This window comes from Xenopus tropicalis, chromosome 6 (genome assembly GCF_000004195.4).
Source record: "Xenopus tropicalis strain Nigerian chromosome 6, UCB_Xtro_10.0, whole genome shotgun sequence".
Taxonomy (NCBI): domain Eukaryota; kingdom Metazoa; phylum Chordata; class Amphibia; order Anura; family Pipidae; genus Xenopus; species Xenopus tropicalis.
The window spans coordinates 63,541,524-63,562,327 of record NC_030682.2 but is presented as its reverse complement, the minus strand read 5'-3'; the positions used below and the strand labels follow the sequence as shown (position 1 = coordinate 63,562,327).

Below are 20,804 nucleotides of genomic sequence, written 5' to 3'. Positions count from 1 at the left end.
GGTAGTGCCTCACCCCTCCCACTAAGTTTTGCCAGAATTGCCAGTAGTGCTACCAGTGGTGCAAGTGATGCTTCTAAGGGCTGCTAGTTGTATGCAAATATAGGCACCTTCATGGTGGCATTGGTAGAGTATGAGAAACCTGGTGCACAACTGAAAAGCTAATAGGGCACAAGAAATATAACTCAGAGGTCCCACTAGCTAATAAATATGTTTAGATAAAATGTAGCCATAAACTATATCTTGAAGGGTCACTATTTAAATCTGCTTTCCTGTCATGTGTTACACGCTACAGAACAAACTTTAAAGGTAGGTAGAAGATCATATAGTTCCATGTAAATAGATCACAACATGATAAGATCTTATAAAATTTTTGTTCTCCTCTTCTCATGCTTAACTACAATATCTAACTTATTGTTCCATTATAACATTACTAAATCTTTTCTGTACCAGGATAACATCAACATTTTTTCTCTGACAAATAATTGTATCTTTTACACAGTATAATTGCGTTCTGGTATTGTGTTTTCAAAAGGCTGCATACAGTGCAGATAAAAAGCCATGCAGCAGATCTGAGTACTCAGTGCTCTTGCTTTGAGCTCCTCCCTGATTACTTGCAGATATTCAGCACACAGCAGAGCAGGGAGGGGACAGCAGCAAATCAGATGCCTTCTGAGTGCAAGAGGACATGATGGAGGCTATGCATGTTGCAGGATTATGCAGCCTTATGACTCAGTGCATACTGCTATTCATCTTAGGCCATGCAGAGTCAAGGGGTTTAGTGACACCAGTTCCTGTGACCCCTTGTGAAGCACCATTGCAGTGGGAGGGCAGAATAGTATTGTATGATCATAACACAGGCAAAAACACCAGGGCCACAGTCACTTATGATGCCATCCTGCAGCGCATCAGGATATTGGAGGAGAAAAAGAGTTTTGTTCCTTGCAAAAGGTAGGCTGAAACAAACTGTTATCTAATTTAAACAATATTTTTTGTTTTATAAAATTCTGCTAATTGTTATTCTGTTTTCACTGCTTTTTTGCACGATACAACTGTCACAATATTGCAGATAAATTATAAATGAGTTGACAATTTTCTGCCAGTTTTTTTTATAGTAATTAAAGAGGTCAATGCACACTCTTAGACTATCAAAATAAGCTATAGTTTTCATATCCAGTTTATATATTTGCTGTTGGTGGATCCAGAGGGTATATCCAGCTGTGGAGGGGCACTCCCTCAGTGAAGTTATGGCCAGAGCAAGTCTAGAGCCACAGCTGATGAGTTATTGCAGATAGATTGATAGAGAGTATAAAATTTGCAAAAAGCCAACATTTTTTTTGACGCGTCATTTTTTTTTTACATACACAACAATTCTTTGACGTGGGCGACAATTTTTTGGCACGGGTGAATCCATGCCTGCCAAATTATTTCACCCATCACTAATAGATAGATATAGTTAGATAGATAGTGATGCTGGGGTAGGTGGAAAGAGTGGTAGAGTTAAACAGTCCACATTTTAAACAAAGGGTGCTATGGGCCTAATTTCATAGTTTGTTATATTTTACTTTAAAAAGTTCCCAGAGTGGTCCAGTGAACATCACCTAGGTTATTATAATTGCTGTGTGTATTTAAGTTATTTTAGTTAACACATCAAAGGCAATGTTGTTAAAAAACCACTAGGTGTTCAGAGTCAAACTGTATGACATACACTTTCTGTATGACACACACTCTCTGTGTGATGTTCTTTCAGGGGCCCATAGTGTATAGTCTCCAAGTATTTAAATAGTTATCCACCATCCAGAAAGCATTTCAGATAATTAAAAGGAACTAGCCATTTGTATAAAGGTCTAGACAGTAATCACACTACTAACCACATCAATAAATTTGGGGAAAAAACTACTAATCACACAACTGATCACATGAGCAATAAGTTTTGGGAAAACTGTATTATGGGTAAGGGTAAAGACACACAGAGCTACTTAGTAGAGTAAACATTGTGATTTGCATCAGAATTTTGCACTTTGCACATAGTATTGCATATGAAAATTAGCTCATATGTGTAACAAAAATATTGTATGAGTCCTTAAGGCAAACCCCCTGTAAAAAAATTCTTCAAAGGGACCCGACACATCGAATCAATAAAGGCGCCCTGTCCACTAGAAAGTGAAATACATGTTTAATTAGGTTGAGGTCAGGTTACTGACTCCATCATAGAACCACCATATTTTACAGATGTTGTGGTATGCATTGGATCATGAGCATTTGCATCCCATGCTCTTCTCTTTCTGTCAATCTGGTACATGTTAATCTTAGATTTATATGACCAAATAATTCAGTTTCTTGGTTTCTGACCTGGCCTTTTAGAAACCCTCTGTATTTATATTCACAAAGTATTTTCTTGATTGTAGACTTTGACAGAGATACTTGATTTGGTTAGATGTTGAAGGGGTTTTATTGCACCAGGGAAAGAATTCTGCAGTCTTCTAGTACAGCTGGTTTCTGTGGTCACCGTAACCTTCTGAGCTCACCCATATCGTCCTTTTTTTAAAAAAAAATTACCCAAATTGTTGAATAATCCACTCCTAATTTTTCTGATATCTATCTGATATGTTTGTTTTGTTTTCTCAGTTTACAGAAGGCCTGCTTTCAATGCATTTGATAGCTCTTTGGACCTCATATTGATATTTCACAACAACAGTTTCCAAATACAATTTCCATTTTTGAAATCAACTCCAGACCTTTTACCTACTTAATTGTTAATGACATAATGATCGAACCCCCTACACATGGAACAGCTCAGTCAATTTTGCCTTGAAAAGGAGGGGACTACATATAAAACATATTGTAATTCCTAAACCAATCGACCAATATCTTCAAGTTAAAGATCTTAATCTGTAATTCCAGCCAACTTTATATATGACTTATATATTATTATTTAACGTTTTTTGGTTAAAATGTTAAATTACAGAGGCTGAACCTTTAGACGGGTGCAGTAAGTTCATTGTATAGAAAATGACATTTCTAGACATATCCATTTTTAGGGTTTAGTTCTCCTTTAAGAGTGCAAGCTTCTGCAATTTAAATAAGTAGGGATGTAAACCATGCTGTCTCTGGCTCTGTGTCTGGAGCAGGAAACCTTGCATGAGAAGTCTCTCTAGAAAGGCGTTACATGAGTATTTGGCTGTCAATATGTAGTTTGTTTGGCTGACTGGATGGAAGAGATAAGCTGAATACTGTAATTCTGTAAATACTGTGAATTCCAAGGAGCAGGTGTGCTCATGATTTACATTGTATGTACCAGCGTCTGTTGGCCCTGATTTTTGAAGAAAGGCTGTATATATAATTAAAGCACAGTATAATTGCTGTATTGCTTTGCTGTTTGGATAAAACACAATCTTTGTCCTTTTAGAATCCTACTTGGTGTGAAACACACTGCTTTCCACTGTTTGTATCCAATCTCTGTACAGCACATTTAGGTAAAAATACAGCACATTTAGGTAACATTTATAAGGGGGCACATGGTGGGAAATGAAGGCTCAGTTATGACTGCAAGTGTTGTGTGCAGTTTTAGACTGAAATTGCCATGTTCACCAGAGGGTGCAGCCAGCTCTACTGCACCTAATGGAGGCTGCTGTGAGAAACCCCCTTGTATGTAGCTGCATGTAGCTCCTGGGTTCCCATAGTGGCCTGCCCCAATAGGCCCGATTGTGCTCTATTCAGAACAGGAGGCAGGGGGAAGGAAGCAGTGTTGAACACACCCATACTGAAGGTCAAGGGGCACACTTCTGCACCCAAGTGCTGTAGCTAAACTACAATAATTGCAAGAGAGTAAAACATTAGCATATAGTAAGGTTAAAGCTATCATATAATGCGAACTATTAGCCCAGATAACTGTTAACCATAACCTATTATGCAGTTGGGTTGATTACTAGTCAACACGGGATCAACCTACTACAAGTATTATATAGATATTGATACCCCCATGCAATAAAAAGCACCAAGTTTGACCAGGTGCTGTAACTCATAGTAAGCAATAAATGTTTGCTTTTACAAGTGATCAGTAAATACTACCTGCTACAATTATGCCACTGAAAAAGTTACAGTTAACATATGTAAAGTGTACTTGCCTTTGTGTCACTGATTAAGGGACAAGTAGTGGCGGATTCATTGAGGGACAAAAAAGCACATAAACAGATTACAAATAGCGATGAGCACATTTTTCACCATTCACTGTGAAATTCCACATTTTGCCATTGTCAAACTTTTTCGTAAAAATTGCTGTGGCAAAAATTTGGCAAGTGAGGCAAAAGTCACGGTAACATCAAATAAGCTGCAGTTGCATCAAAAAAGTTGCGTCAAACAAGTCATAGGGGCTGATTTACTATCCCACGAATCTGAATTGGAAAAATTCCGATAGGAAAACGAACATTTTGCGACTTATTCGTATTTTTTTCGTCGCCGCTACGACTTTTCGTAAATTGTCGCGACTTTTTCGTAACCATTACGATTTGCTCGAATTGTCGTGACTTTTTCGTAGCCATTATGATTTGCTCGTATCTTGTCGCGACTTTTTCGTATTGAGCGCTCGTAAACTGCGGGCAAAACTTTCAGACTTAGCATGATTTTGGAAGCCTCCCATAGGACTCAATGGCATTCTGCAGCTCCAACCTGGCCCAAGAAAAGTCACGATACTGAAGCTTGAATGAATCCGAAACTTTCGTACTCGGCACGAAGGCTACGAAAAAGTCGCAACAATTCGCGCAAGTCGTAACGCTACGAAAAAGTCATGACATTTTGCGAAACAGTCGTAACGGCTACGAAAAAGTCGCGGCAATTTACGGAAAAATCGCACAATACGGATTATTATTACGAAAAAAACGCATTTGGACGCCTTCGGACCGTTTGTGGATTCGTAAATCAGCCCCATAGTGTCAAGAAAAGTTATGCATTAGCAGCATTTCCAAAATTTTTTGCTGTTTCTCGAACTTTTCAGCGGTTTCACAAATTTTTCAGCAAATCAAAACAGGATAGATTCACTCATCACTAATTACAAAGGTAATTTGATCACAAATTATGAAGAAAAGAATCCATGGTCAAGGTTTTGCTCAAAATTATTATTATATATTATCTGACCAAACAAAGAATACTGTCACAGGAAAAAACAGTTAATAGTGCTGCTCCAGAAAAAATCTGCACTAAAATCTATTTTTAACATTTAATTCAGAAATCTGACATTGGCCAAGCCTCATTGTTAGTTTCCCAGGTGCCCCTCAGCCATGTATTCTCTGATAAACGTCAGTCTCTCTTTACTGCTGTGCTGCAAGTTGGAGTAAGATCACTCAGCTCCCTGTTCCCCACGCAGCCAATCGGCAGAACAATGGGCAGGTAACAAGTTTACAGCTCCCTGACACCTCTGCTAAAGGATCCAGCTGCTGATACCGATAGTGCCACCATGGGCTAATAGCAATGTTGGTACTGTCCTGAATTTTAGTGAGTGGATAAACAGGCAAAACTGCCTATACTGCCTCCCAATAATTTAGGGTTGGTTCAGGCATTTAACTGCCAGTTAAAATACACTGTGGAAAACTGCCATTACCCTCAAATAGCTTGCACGGTTATGGATATATAGATATATATACACACAGTAAGCACTGTAAACAATGGACTTCTATGAACAATAGCTCCAGATCCTAAGTACATTACAAAGTGAGAGGCAGAGGTAGTGGCACCCAAAATACTTTAAATAAATTGAGAGACATTGGACAGTGGCACCACAAATACATTAAATACAGTGAGACGCAGTGGGAAAGTTATCCCCAAATACATTAAATGCAGTGAGAAGCAGTGGGAATGATTGGCAATGATTTATGACACCCCAGACCCCCTTACGCCTGCAAAAAAGCAGGTTTGTAGAAGGCATATGAATACATATAAATTGCATTGCTATATATGCTCACCAATCTAGTGGTAGACATGAGAATAGTACCCAGGCAGGAGAAACCCTGTGTAGGTGACTTGCAGTAACTGAAAACAGGCCAAACAAATACACTCCATCCATTGGAAACTCTGTATAAATATACATAAAACACAAGTGGAAGAAATATAGTAGACATAAAGGTATGGAAATCTGATGTAAAGAAATTACGGGAAGGCCATCTTCCATAGAGCCCATTTCAAGCAAGTAATTCTAATTTGTAAAAATGATTTCCTTTTTCTATGCAACAATAAAACAGTACCTTGTACTTAATGATAAGTATGATGCACAAATCCATATTGGTGGCAAAACAATCCTATTGGGTTAATTTAACATTTAAATTATATGTAGCAGAGTATGATGATTCAAATTACATAAAAATCCCTTTTACAGGTTCTGAGCATTCCAGATAATAGATCCTATCCCTGTATTTTTTCAATACAAATCATGTCTAAAAGCTTACTTACAGGATATACACCATCACCACCTATTATTGTTGAAGACCTCACACTATAATATTTCACACTATTTTGCCAGCCTTGAGTATTAATAAAGTGTGCAGTTCCCATCTATAACATTTAGGGTGTCAAGAGGGCTGGCCTTTCTGTATGACAGCTTTGGTGTTTTAGTCTCCTACCATTGTGGCTGCAAATAGTAAATAAGACCACCCATTTTTAAGTCTCTTCCATGATCAGTAATTATCAAGTGTAATAGAGATGAAGGGGTGGAAGACACATTTTTTTTATACCAACCACCAATAGAAGAAGGGCTAAATAGTATGAAAGTCCAATTAATTATTTGCAGCAATGGAATAATTACAACTTGTAATTAGGTAGGTAGGTAGGTGCATTCCCACTGTGAGAGACAGCATTTAAAAAAATCAGGAAATCGCATTGTATGATTTTTAAAGAATGTATTTGTATTGCACTGCTGCACATAAGTATTTGAACACCTGGCAATCAGCAAGAATTCTGGCTCTCAAAGACCTGTTACTCTGCCTTTAAATAGTCCACCTCTACTCCACTCATTAATCTAAATTAGTAGCACCTGTCTGAGCTCTTTAAAGACACCTGTCCACCCCACAGTCAGTCAGACTCCAACTACTACCATGGGCAAGACCAAAGAGCTGTCAAAAGACACCAGAGACAAAATTGTGGACTTCCACAAGGCAGGAAAGGGCTACGGGGCAATTGCCAAGCAGCTTGGTGAAAACAGATCAACTGTTGGAGCAATTGTTAGAAAATGGAAGAGGCTAAAGACGACTGTCAGTCTCCCTAGGACTGGGGCTAAGATCTCACCTCATGGGTTATCACTGATGATAAGAAAGTTGAGGAATTAGCCCAGAACTACAAGGGAGGAGCTGGTCAATGACATAAAGAGAGCTGGGACCACAGTTTCAAAGGTCACTGTCGGTAGAACACTACGTTGTTATGGTTTCAAATCATGCATTGCACGGAAGGTTCCCCTGCTCAAGTCAACACATGTCCAGGCCCGTCTGAAGTTTGCCAATAACCATCTGGATGATCCAGAGGAGACATGGGAGAAAGTCATTTGGTCAGATGAGACCAAAGTAGAACTTTTTGGTCTAAACTTCACTTGCCGTGTTTGGAGGAAAAATAAGGATGAGTTGCATCCCAAGAACACCATCCCTACTGTGAAGAATGGGGGTGGTAACATAATGCTTTGGGGTTTTCTGCGAAGGGGACAGGACGACTGCACTGTATTAAGGAGATGATGAATGGGACCATGTATTGTGAGATTTTGAGCAACAACCTCCTTCCCTCAGTCAGAGCATTGAAGATGGGTCGTGGCTGGGTCTTCCAACATGACAATGACCCGAAGCACACAGCCAGGATAACCAAGGAGTGGCTCCGTAAGAGGCATATCAAGGTTCTGGAGTGGCCTAGCCAGTCTCCAGACCTAAATCCAATAGATAATCTTTAGAGGGAGCTGAAACTCTGTGTTGCTCAGCGACAGCCCCAAAACCTGACAGATCTAGAGGAGATCTGTGTGGAGGAATGGGCCAAAATCCCTGTTGCAGTGTGTGCAAACCTGGTCAGGAACTACAGGAAACGTTTGACCTCTGTAATTGCAAACAAAGGCTTCTGTACCAAATATTAACACTGATTTCCTCAGGTGTTCAAATACTTATGTGCAGCAGTGCAATACAAATACATTCTTTAAAAATCATACAATGTGATTTCCTGAATTTTTTTTTAAATGTTGTCTCTCACAGTGGGACTGCACCTACAATGTGAATTTCAGACTCATCCATGATTTCTAAGTGGGAGAACTTGCAAAATCGCAGGGTGTTCAAATACTGTATATGATGTATATACAGGCAGCTCTGGTAATAATTATTTTTTTGTCAATGTATTATTTTGGCAGAAAAAATCAGAAAATGAAAATGATATCAAAGTGTCCTGGGAGTAAGAATAGACAGGATGTGCGGGCAATCTCCACTAAGAAAAGGGAGAGGCCGTACTGTCTGAATTCCATATCTAATTTCTTAAAAGCTTTTCGGAGGGTTTCAAAAATAAATAAATAAACTGAGAAGAAATGTATCCAGCAACAATAGGAAATTGCTTGGTTCAGTCAAAGGACACTCTCCAGAAGTTGATGCGGTTGTTATACCAAGACAAATCATTCTGTGGTAAATCTGTGCAGAAAAGAAGCCCTGCTATTAAGTATAAACCTCAGACAAAATCAATATGTGACTATATCTTTCCATACAACATGGCTCAAAGATCTACTTGGAAAACATCCAATATGCCTGTTGGAAAGGTTTCTTAATGGTTTTTAAGTGGATTCTGGGAATCGTTGTTTTTTAGTGCAAATGTCAAATGTCGAACTTTGATTTTTACTCTACTTCACCTGTATATGTAAATAATGTATGCATTTACAGAGGCTCTACTGAAAAGTCAATTATGACCAGCGATTGAAAATAATTAGACTGCATATGATTTTTATTATATTGTTCTAAATGCAAAATACACTAGGATCCCTATTATTTGTCCTGTAACTTGAATGTCGAACCCTGTGTCCTATAACAGGCCTGCTTTGTGCCTGGCTGTACTATGCTTTGCACCTCATTCAGACACACAAGTTTGAGAGCAGAAGTAAGACACATGTCACAAGAGGGCCCTGTAAGGACAGGGCTGGCCTGCACCTCCTGTTGCTGTAGTCTTCACCTCTTTCCGTATTTAGTGAATATTCATAGACCATAAGTAACATGTTACAGGGTGTAACATCATCAGGTACAAGTCAACCTATTTGATGCCATTTGGAAACATTACAGCAGATATGGATATTAGGAGAGAGGTACAAGATTTTCCTTTCCTGTTAAAGGCTGTTAATTCCCCCGTATACTTGGAAAATCTGGTGTCGCTGTGTCTGCAACACTTGTCCAAGAACATGTGCCAGTTTTGGGCACTATGGTGCACACATAATAGCACCACTACAACCTTGACACAATCACTCACACATAATGACACAAGCCAACAGGGCTTCTTAGAAAGACCAGACCTTTACTCCTTGATCAGATTTTGACCTGGTACTTGTTTTTGATCCTGAGTTTATTTTACCCAATTAATTAATTCTACTATCAATGCTTCAGTTTGCATTTATTATTCTGCAGTAGACCAGCAATTTTGTTAATCTCCCTAATTAATTAATTGTTAATTGCCAACCTTTTCTAAATTATCTTTTTGAAAAAATGTTTGTTACATATAAATTCTCAAATATTGGAGTTTTAAAGCTGAGCTGAGCTTGGAACTGAGGCTGTAGGATACTTTAGCATTGTGTTTTTATAGCTGTAACTACTTGACAAGGTTTTATTGATACCATTTGTTTCAGAGTTTCACTAATACTAGTTTATAAGGTAATATGGTAACATAATTGACTAATGAACAGGAAATGCATATTTGATATATACATGATTAGAGTGATAGAGAACAAAAATAGAGGAGAAATTTGCAAATATTTATGCTCCAAATGTGTGATTATTGTTTTTGCCCATGTGAGATAAAACCAGTAATGTGTATTTTACTGAATTATTACCTATTCATGAAATAAACCTTGGCCTTTAATATGTGTGTATAGCAGTTGAACTCTGAGTGTGGAGTTTAAATGAGCTTGTCCCATATGGAAATGATTCAGAATATCAGAAACAGTTTATGGCTTTCAGTACATGTAGGGCCAACTAATGTATTCTCATAGAATTGACTTTTTTACACATCAGCTGCTGACATGCCATGGCTGCAGCACTATACTATTCCCTTTGTTCTGCAGTTGAAAAACTATTTACTGACTAAACCTAAACATCCCAGCTTACTGAGCAATAAAATATGTATAATGCTTGTCAAGATATACCAGGCTTTTATTAAATTTCTGAAAAGAGGATTTACTTTGGTTATAAAGTTTAATGCAATTCAGTGTAACTCTCCATAAATAAGAAGCTCAAAATAGATCACCATATAGCAATGTAAAGGTCTTTACAACAAGCCTGCACTTTTGAGAAAGTGCATATAGTAATAATTACACACATCAATATAAAAATGTTCCACAACCGGAAAATATTGTTGGACATGGTGTTCTATTTTACTTGCACTCCTTTTCTTCCTCCTAAGGTCAACGGAAAATGTACAGATTGTGGGGTGTTTAAGTTGCAAGACACATTTTGTTAATATTATTTTGTTTGACAGATTGTGCTCTAAAAGCCAAACTGTTGTAAGCAGTGAATTATCCAGAATATTACCCTCCATCTCATACTAAAGGTTAACTCAAAGATGAACAACCCCTGTCAGTCTATAACTCACAGGGGTTGTTCATCTTTGAGTTAACCTTTAGTATGATGTAGAACAGGGGTCCTCAAACTACGACCCAGTAACTAACTTTGCAAAGTTTAAAAACACTGGAATTAATACTTTAATAATGGCATCAGTTTAAATATAAACCAATGAAATGTAATGGGTGGAAATGGATTGGCTGTTGGTGGCTCCACTTTTTCTAACCATGAATACATAGTCAGCCAGTGACTGACTGTACAAAGTTTGGGAACCCTGACATAAATAGTGTGAGAAAGGCAGCATTTTAAATTTAAACCAAAAAAATTCAATAGGTAATTGGTTGTTGGCGGCTCTACCCACTTTTTAAAACCTAAAAGTGCAGTCCCCTAGTGACCCTAGTGTTAAAGGAACAGTAACACCAAAAAATGAAAGTGTATAAAAATAATTACGATATTATGTACTGTTGCCCTGTGCTGGTACAGCTGGTGTGTTTGCCTCAGAGCTTATCTGTTATCTGCTATGTAACCTGTGCCTTTTCTCCTTTTTTCCAGGTTGAATGGCTGCCCCCATGGCTACACAGCAGCTTATTTATATTAGCTATAGTACTGTTACTCTAGCAAATACACAACTTTACCTGTGCAGGGTAACAGTACATTATATTTTAAATACTTTAATACACTTTAATTTTTGGCGTTACTGTTCCTTTAATACTGCGAGAATGGCAGCAGGTTGATTTTTCCCATTGAAAATCAATAGGTAAAATATGATTGGCTGTTGGTGGCTCCACCCACTTTTTCTAACTCTGAACCAGAGTTACCTGGTGACTAGCTCTTCAAAGTTTGGGGCCTTAGTATTAATATTTAAAGCATGGCAGCAGTTTAAGTTTAAACATATGAAGTATATAGGTACATTCAACAATCATCATATTTTCATTCAGGCTGACCCCATGACTATGTGATTCAAGTTTGGTGAGTGTAGCCTCAAAGCTGTAAGATTGGCAACAGTTTCAATTTCCCCATAAAAGTCAATGTGTGCATTTGATTGGCTGTTTTTGGCCTCTCCAATTTTGGGTCATCCAACAAATGTCATTGTTTCATTCAGGGTGACCGCATGATTATGTTATTCAAGTTTAAGGGGTGTAGCTTCAAAGCTGTAAGTGTGAAAATCTTCCCTGTCAAAGTCAATGGGAAATTTGGGGTATTCAGAGCGGCGCCACAAAAAGACTGGGCTGGGATTGCTTAGAAAAGCACAAGCAACCTGCTCCACTATAGGGCGAAGAAGTGTGGAGAGTTTGGGTGTTGTACCCCTAAAACTGTAGGAGGAGTAGCGTTTAGAAAATGGGGGGCGCTAAGAAGAAAAAGAAGAAAAAGTGGAAGAATAAGTTGAAAAACAGTATGTTGGGTTTTTCAACCCAACATAATAAAACTCCTGGTATTGAACACAAAGCAATATATGTCTAGTCTCTGTCACTGACCCCTGTGTTTGAAAGGCGCAGGAAGGGGGATGATTTGGGGAAACGAGTGTGGTGTTAAGGGGTGTGGGCAAAAAGTTGGCGTAGTTAAAAAAAAAAGTTGCCATACTGCATGCAGCAGGATAATAGGGCCCCACTATTTGGATTTTTGCCCAGGGCCCACCAAGGCCTTAAAACAGCCCTACAGCTTGCTTTCATTGTAGGAGTCAGTGTCCCAGAATGTGCAGCGTGTTTGCCCACTAAGTCTTTGTAACTTGGTTGCACTTAGCCTTTATGTACAATCAAATATAAAGCCAACTTTGTCCAACTCTGTCAATATCGCTAAGGTGTTGGTTTCAGATGGTGCCATCTAAATTCTTTGGTTATTGGTTTTCATTCCTGCTCGCTGGGAGGATTAGATGTATAGTTGTTTTACAGTATTTGATAGAGGACTTAACATTACTCTAGAGCAAGGGTCATCAAACTCTGGCCCGGATACGGCCCCCCATGGTCATTTACCCGGCCCCCAATGCGTCCTCACCTCTGGTTACTACCTGTCTGCCTCAGCATGGTTCTTGGCCACGCCACTGCGTCCCACTGGGCGATGCTAATGATGCGCTTTGGCCGAGGACCACGCTGAGGCAGACTGGTAGTAGCCAGGGATGAGGTCACAGCAGGGGCCATAGTTTGAGGACTAACTATAGTCTGGCCCCCCAACAGTCTGAGAGACCATAAACTGTCCCCCTGTTTAAAAAGTTTGAGGATCCCTGACGTAGATGCTTTATTGAAACAATCTAGCTCCATTATGTTTATATTATTAAAAAAAAATTTCTACTTTCTGAACAAGCATTGGCAATCCCAAACTGGGATGATACAATTATGTCCATTCTCTTTTTTAAATTCCTAATGTGCTCAGATATTTATTTTCTAATGGCACTTTTGTTCCAACTATATAGAACTTACATGGGCACAGACAGTACTGTTTCTATTTTTGCTGATGACACTAAATTGTGCAAAACTATAAGATCCAGGCAGGATGCTGACAAAAATTGGAAAACTGGGCAGCAAACTGGAAAATGAGGTTCAATGTGGACAAGTGCAAAGTTATGCACTTTGGTAGAAATAATATAAACATGAACTATCTTCTAAATGGTTTGTTGGGGTTATCCTTAACCCTCTAAGTGCCACAGGACATAGATTCTACGTCCTGTGTATGAAAGTACCTAAGTGCCACAGGACGTAGAATCTACGTCCTGCAGCACTTTCGGGTTTACATTTAAAGCAGCGCTTGTGAACCCCGCACAAGCTCTTCAAAGGGAGCCTAAGATTTCGCCAATATATCCCTAGTAAGCGTTCTCGCTATGGGATGAAATTTTATAAACTCTGTGAAAGCAGCACGGGCTACACTAGTTATTTCATGCTGTATGAGGGAAAGGACACTAATTTGGACCCCCCGGTTGTCCCATTGAATTGACTGCCAGTGGTAAAATTGTTTGGGAGCTCATAACTCCACTGCTGGGCTGAGGTTATCACTTATACGTGGCTAACTTTTATACAAGCATCCCTTTATTTAGAGCCCTACATACTTTGAACACCCCAGCCTGCGGCACTGTCAACCGTAAACGCAAAAGACTGCCCAGGCAATTGCTGGATAAGAAACTGAAGCATGGAGAAGTGCATGCTCTAACAAGCAGTGAGCTCTTGGCCATAAAATATTCAGACACCAAAGTTGTTTTTATGCTTGCTACTATCCAGGATGAGACTCACACCAGTCCAAGCCAAGACTTTAAAGAGGTTATGTAATAAAAGGCACATCGTTTGCCCGGGAGCAGTAACCCATAGCAACCAAGAAGCAGGAAGCATTCACTGGTCAATTGTTTAAAACCAAATATCTTATTGGTTGCTATGGGTTACTGCTCTTGGACAAACTTAGTGCCTTTATTACATGTGGGGGTAAGACAGTCTAGTGGAGGCTGATGAAAACCTTAAACTGGCCCTTATAGCACCGACTAGGTCAAAAACTATTCTACACCAATCAGGGGGGTATTTGGAAATAAAGCAGAAAAATGTGTGCCCAATCAAAGGACCAACAATTCCTAGGATAAGTTGATTATTGACCCAGAAGCAATCTATGATTTATATATATTCCCTAACTATTATCAAAAACGGTGTAGTTTATGTATCAAGTACTTTAGCTCTAATTCCCCATAATTTTGGCTGAAGAAACATGAAAAAAAAATTGCCTAGGCAGTGGCCTCCCCCCAAAATGTGGGTCAACACCATTGTATCAAAGGAGATTCTACTTTCCCAACACACAAGTCAAGAGTGTTACCTTTTACCCTGTTTTTCACCATAGCCACTGCACCTCTAGCCATGCAAAACAGCTTAACTAGGAAACAAATGTATACTTGGTCAAGCAAAAGATAAATTGACCCATATCCCTAGCTATACACACAGCATTCACAGACAGTTCTGTCTAACCACAAATAAAGCCAATTTTTTTTTTTTTTTTTTTTAGTAGATGAAATAGACAATCTGTGATAGCAACTAGAGGCTGAAGCTAGATCTCAAAATTAAAAGATCTCAGCATTGTAGTGTCAAAACATTAAATGTTTAAAGGAGAAGGAAAGGCTAATAAAGAGTTAATCTCAAGCTGCAGGCATACCTTCAGTTGTCTCAATAGTTCCCTTAAGTCTCCCCATATTTCACCTGTTTAGATGATCAGAAGCCAAACAGGAAGAAAAAATGCTGAGCTTTGTAAAGAAAGTTCCCATAATGCCTCGCTCCTGCACAGACACCCAGACCAAGTGTACATGCTCAGTTTGTAAGACTATGGGGGAGATTTATCAAGACACAAATGCTTGTTCGTCTGAACGCTCCGAGCGTATTTCTGCCGATTTTTTTGCACTTGCATGCGAGCGACTTTTTCGTACGCCTGCGCGACTTTTTCGTACGCTTGCGCGGCTTTTTTGTACGCTAGCGCTAACAATTCGGGAACGTTCTGCCGCTGTTTAAAGTCGTTCTGTATGAAAATTTTGTGACTTTCGGATCGCCAATATGATGTTATCGTGACTAATATGATTTTTTCGTAAGCATTTTCGTGATATTTACGATCTTCAGAAATTATCATATCCAATCTGAATTTTCCCATTTGGGATTCGAATTCGCATTTTAATAAATCTGCCCCTAAGAGTCAGCTTCCTGCTGATTGGCTCAGATCCACATTCCTAAGGGGGGGAGTGAGTTCTTAGCATTCTTGAGGGAGGGGGGAGCAGGAGAGGAGAGAGAGCTGCGTGTCTTTGGCACATGAATTACAGACACAACAAATCTTTTGACAGGGAACTCAGTACAGCATTTCTGTGAGTGCTTATGGCTGTATTTACATACAACTCTACTTCCTCCTTTACAGCTCTCTAACCTCTTAGTCAGTAACTTTAGGGGGTGGCACATGGGACATAACTGTTCAGTTAGTTTGTAAGCACGCAGGTCAGATTCAAGAGCAAACTAACTCAACAGTTATGTCCCATATGCCCCCCCCCCCTCAAGTCACTGATTGGCTACTGACTGCTAACAGCTTAGAGAGCTGTAAAGGAGGAAGTAGAGTTCTGGCTATTATGTTAGACATCTCCCCACTCCAGCTTTTATAGATTACATTTTTGCCTAACTATATTGATATTTTATTTTTATTTTGAACAGTTTATCTATTTTACCCAGTTTCATTTTTACTATGAACTGCTCCTTTAAAGAAGTTTGACCACCTGCAATGGACCCTTTCATCAGAAGAGTGAACTATCTTTCATGCTTATAATTTTTTTTTAGGTTTTTTGAATACATCTTCCTATATCAAGAAGCAGTAATGTTTCAGATAGAGCAAGTCACAAAAATCTGCTCCAAGAACACTTTAACAGAACCTTGGGATCCTTATGACATACCTGAAAATTCCACCTATGAGGATCAGTACTATATTGGGGGACCTGGAGATCAAATCCCTGTCCAAGAATGGTCTGACAGAAAACCAGCCAGAAAGTGTAAGTAATTAATAGCCCTAAAATGGATTTGCTGATTTAAGCATCTGTGAACAGTTCAATTTATGCTTCCTGGATGGAGGCGTTTTATACATAGTAAATGTGGCCTATTATACCAATTAACCCTTTTTACAATAATGTATACTTTTGCAAATTGCTATGTGATGTGTGAGAGATTGCTGAACTGCACATGCTGGCAGTCCATGATACTTGTTTTTCCTGTGCTAGAAATCTATTCAAACCAGCTCAAACTTATTCTGTCCCACTCACCTCTCTGCAATTAATTTTAAATGTGCATACACAAGATACAGGTACATGTATGGGACCTGTTATCCAGAATGCTCAGGACCAGGGGTTTTCTGAATAAGGGATTTTTCTGTCACTTGGTGCAAGGTATTGTTTAACTATTACAGAGAAAAAAAATCACTGAATCACTGATTTATTTGCTTATAATGAAGTCTATGGGAGATTTTGTGTAATTCGGAACTTTCTGGATAACAGGTTTCCAGATAACGGGTCCTATACCTGCATAGGATTTGCTACTTGTTATCCAGAATGCTCTAAATTATGGGATGGCCATCTTCTATTTTAATAAAATAATTTAAAATCTAAAAAATAATTTCCTTTTTCTCCGTACTAATAATACAGTACCTTATAATTGATCCTAACTAAGATATAATGAATCCTTATTGGAGAAAAAGCAATCCTATTGGATTTATTTAATGTTTGAAGGATTTGTTAGTGGACTTAAAATATTCACATCCAAATTATAGAAAGACCCCCTCATCCGTAAAACCCCAGGGCCTAAGTAGTCTAGATAACAGGTCCGATACTTGTAATTTTGCACACACAGTCAAAAACAAATTAAAAGGAACAATGAATGCATTATGTAAAATCCAGTAAATCTACTTTGTTAAAAACACAGAGGAGAAACACATTGACAAAGGGATATTTTTCTAAGAAAAACTTCCGTAGTTACCTCTTATAATTTGGCTGTTGTTAAGGTCAACAGAGCCTGTTCATTTATTTTTCGAAGCCTTTTCCCATTGGCATACCAAAATGTAGATACAGTGGAAACTTATATATTAAAAGACAAACAGCATAAACCCCTTTAGGGAGCCTTCAGGTATTACAGTGATCCACATGTTAGTGAGAATAGCCAATATATGGGAATCCAATTGACATTGTGCAAAGATTTCTTTGTCTTCTGTTTTCTTGAGTCTGCAAATGGAGACATTTTGCTGTGGTTCAAGTACAGAAGTAGAAACTGAAAAACATCTGTAAAATGACTAATGCATTGCCCAGTTCTATAAGTGGAGGACTGTAAAGAACATACAACATGTTATGTCACCTTAAAGGGGACCTGTCAGCCTAACAAATAATTCAAAATCCTTTTCTATTGAGCAAAATAAACTTCACTTATACTATATAAATAATATAAATCTTGTTTCTTTCAGTCCTGGAATTACACAATCACAGCAAGCAGGCAGGCACCATTTTGTGGACACTGTTATTAAGGAATGCTTTGTATCACCCCAAAATCTTGTGAATGTGCCAGAATGGATGACCAGATGCCCAGGCCCATGCACTGGCTACACAATTAGATGGTTAAGAGGGAGGGGTAAAGTAAGAGCTGAATTGAAAGTTAAAGTACTTGTCTGCCCCGCCTCTATGCCTAAGGCATAGAGGCGGGGCAGGCAATATATGATTGACAGCTGGGATTTTTAAATGCCTTTATAATGGGTTTGGATGTGTTAATATAAAAATAAATTTGGGTTTCTCGTTTAATTTTTAGAGGACTTTTATTATACAGCTTTTTATGTCTGGGTGATAGGTCCACTTTAAATAAAGAATCATAAAAGGGATACACAACATTATGCATATGGCAGATACATGCTAGGGGGCTTAATTGTCTGAGAATGTTGGTTTTTCAATATATTTGCTTAAAAATGTAATTGCAGATTAAGCTACTGAAATGCAAAAAATATTTATGATCTGTAACTGTAACCGAAACTGAAATGAAGTTACTTGGTACCTACTTTCTTAGAGCTCCACTACATGAGCTGTCTGAAGCACATCTGCCAACAAATAAAATACTGAAAATGAACCATGGGGACTGTTTACTGCTTGTGATTTAATTTTGACTATTTTGCATGCGAGCTCCGACTAGAGACATTTACTACTGAGAATGTAATACTTTTCTGTCAGGACAAACTGCACAGCGCTAGAACGAGTGGGGAAGCAAAAGGAGTTAGAGTTCTACTGGTTCATTCAAAAGAGCATAAGTCAGGCCAACTCTGTTAGCCAATCCAGCATTCAGAATAGTGCCTAACTGTCATAGAATTGCCTAAGAATGAACTGACATATATGATCTAGTTTGTTTGCTTTGTCTGATATTTAGCTGTATTTTCTTTGTCCACAAAAATACATACAACTGCCTTTACTTTTGTCCTTTCCTGTATTACAGATGAAACATGGGTTGGAGTTTACACAGTTAAAGATTGCTACCCAGTGCAGGAAACCTACACCAAGAATGACAGCATGACAACATCCACTCGTTTTTTTGACATAAAACTGGGCATAAGTGATCCATCTGTGTTTAACCCACCAAGCACCTGTGAAGCTGCCCAACCACTGTTAATGAGTGGCGACTGCTGAGCTTGCCATTTATGAGGTTACCAACTGAACATATACATTTAGAAGATTTATTTTGATACCTTGGTTAATGTATTTATTTTTAAAATGTGTTTTGGCTAACATTAAAAATTGTGTTTCCCATATTAATCTAATTTGTTAATGGAGAACATCCTCATCAATGATAAGAAGCTTACAGTTCATTAATGCTAAATGTGCAATTTAAATAATAATAATACTGCTACTACTTACTACTACTGCTACTAACAATAATAATACTTTGTATATAATATTATCTAATAATTTATTATTACTGTTAGAAAAAAACAATTGGTCCTGATTTAGAAATATTATTTGGCATTTATTCTCGAATGAAAAAATTTCAGGAATAAAAATTAACAAGTTGCATTAAAAAATATAGTACATTGTATTGTCTCCTTATATATTTATACATATTCGCCATCTCTTAAGCACCCCTTCTTCAGCTGAAAGAGACCCAACCTGGCCAGTCTTTTTTCATAACTGAGACTTTCCATGTCTTTTACCTGCATAGCTGCCCTACCGCCTTCGATGAATCTTAACCATTTTAACAATCTTGTTTGTCATTGCTTGCTACAGCCAAGTCTATTACCACAAGATAGCCAAGGTCCTTCTCCATTATGGGTTTGCCAGTCCCCTTAAGGATAAAAGTGGCTTACATTGTAGGTGCATAACCTTACATTTATTTATGCAGATTCTCATCTGCCACCCAGAGTGCCAGTATGTTTAGATCCTGCTGCAAGGATGCCACATCCTGTGCAAAATTAATTGGGCTGCATAGTTTTGTGTCATCTGCAAACACTGATATATTACTTACAAAACCTATCCCTAAGTGAGTTATGGATAGTTAAATAATAGTGGACAGAATATAGAGCCCACTGAGACCCCACTAAGAACCCTACTCCACGTAAAGAATGTATTAACAACCACCCTCTGTACCCGATCCTGTAGCCAGTTTCTTATCCATGTACATCCAACTACTTCACTAAGATCAACAGACCTTGGTTTAGAAAGCAGTCATTTATGTGGCACTGTATCAAAAGCTTTGGCAAAATCTAAAAAAAAAAGATTTTTCTAAAAAAATAGAACACATCTATGCATGCAAAAGTTAATTTTTGCACACAGCCTAAAAAACAATAGAGGGAATGTTGTGTAATCTAATAATGTATCTATATAAAGAGAGGTTATTACTGGAGCAGAGCTGCCTTCTGGTGGTACAGGGGGTACTAGGGTAAGGCGTCCTGCAGCAGAGACATGTGCACAGGACCCCATTCTACTTAGCCCACCACCCAGTGGGCTCAGTGGGACAATAACTGAAGCCCTAATACCTTGGGGCCCTGCTAGCTTGGTAGTATTGGGTACAATGATTACTGATGGCAGCCCTGCTTCAGAGAATGCAGTGCTAAGCAATGCTTATAGAATTAGGATTATTTTTACAAATACATTTTAATATATTTAATACAGAACTGCACTATTAATTAAAAAAAACTTGGAATATACTTTAATAAAATTCTTGATATTTCATCATGTCTATGTCATATTTACTAAATGCAGTGAATGCAACTACAGAAATGTGAATTTTACTAATGCAATCTAAGTTTTTCTTGAATTTACTCCTGCCAACCCTTAAAAGGAACCTGCCACCCAGACATAAAAACTGTATAATAAAAGTTAATTTCAAATTAAACAAAAAAAACTAAATTCCTTTTTTTATTAACACATCTATACCCTACACTGTTTAGGCCTGTGTAATTTTGAGGAACGTTGTCCTGTTTAATATGTTGTTAAAAGCTTCTTCCAATAGACCTATGATGTAAATGTTACATAGTTAAGTTGGGATACAGACCAAAGTCTAACAAGTTCAACCCCTCCAAATGAACAGTGCACATATATTCTCA

At 38.3% G+C, this 20,804-nt stretch overlaps 1 protein-coding gene across 1 annotated transcript; it reads left to right on the top strand.

Moving 5' to 3' along the window:
• The first annotated feature begins 564 nt into the window (after positions 1-564).
• Positions 565-19,295, top strand: epdr1 (ependymin related 1). The gene is made up of 3 exons (XM_002939417.5): positions 565-948; positions 16,028-16,236; positions 18,701-19,295. Exons 1-3 carry the CDS (start codon positions 686-688, stop codon positions 18,889-18,891), a joined length of 663 nt encoding a protein of 220 aa, XP_002939463.1. The 5' UTR covers positions 565-685; the 3' UTR covers positions 18,892-19,295.
• The last annotated feature ends 1,509 nt before the right edge of the window (positions 19,296-20,804 follow it).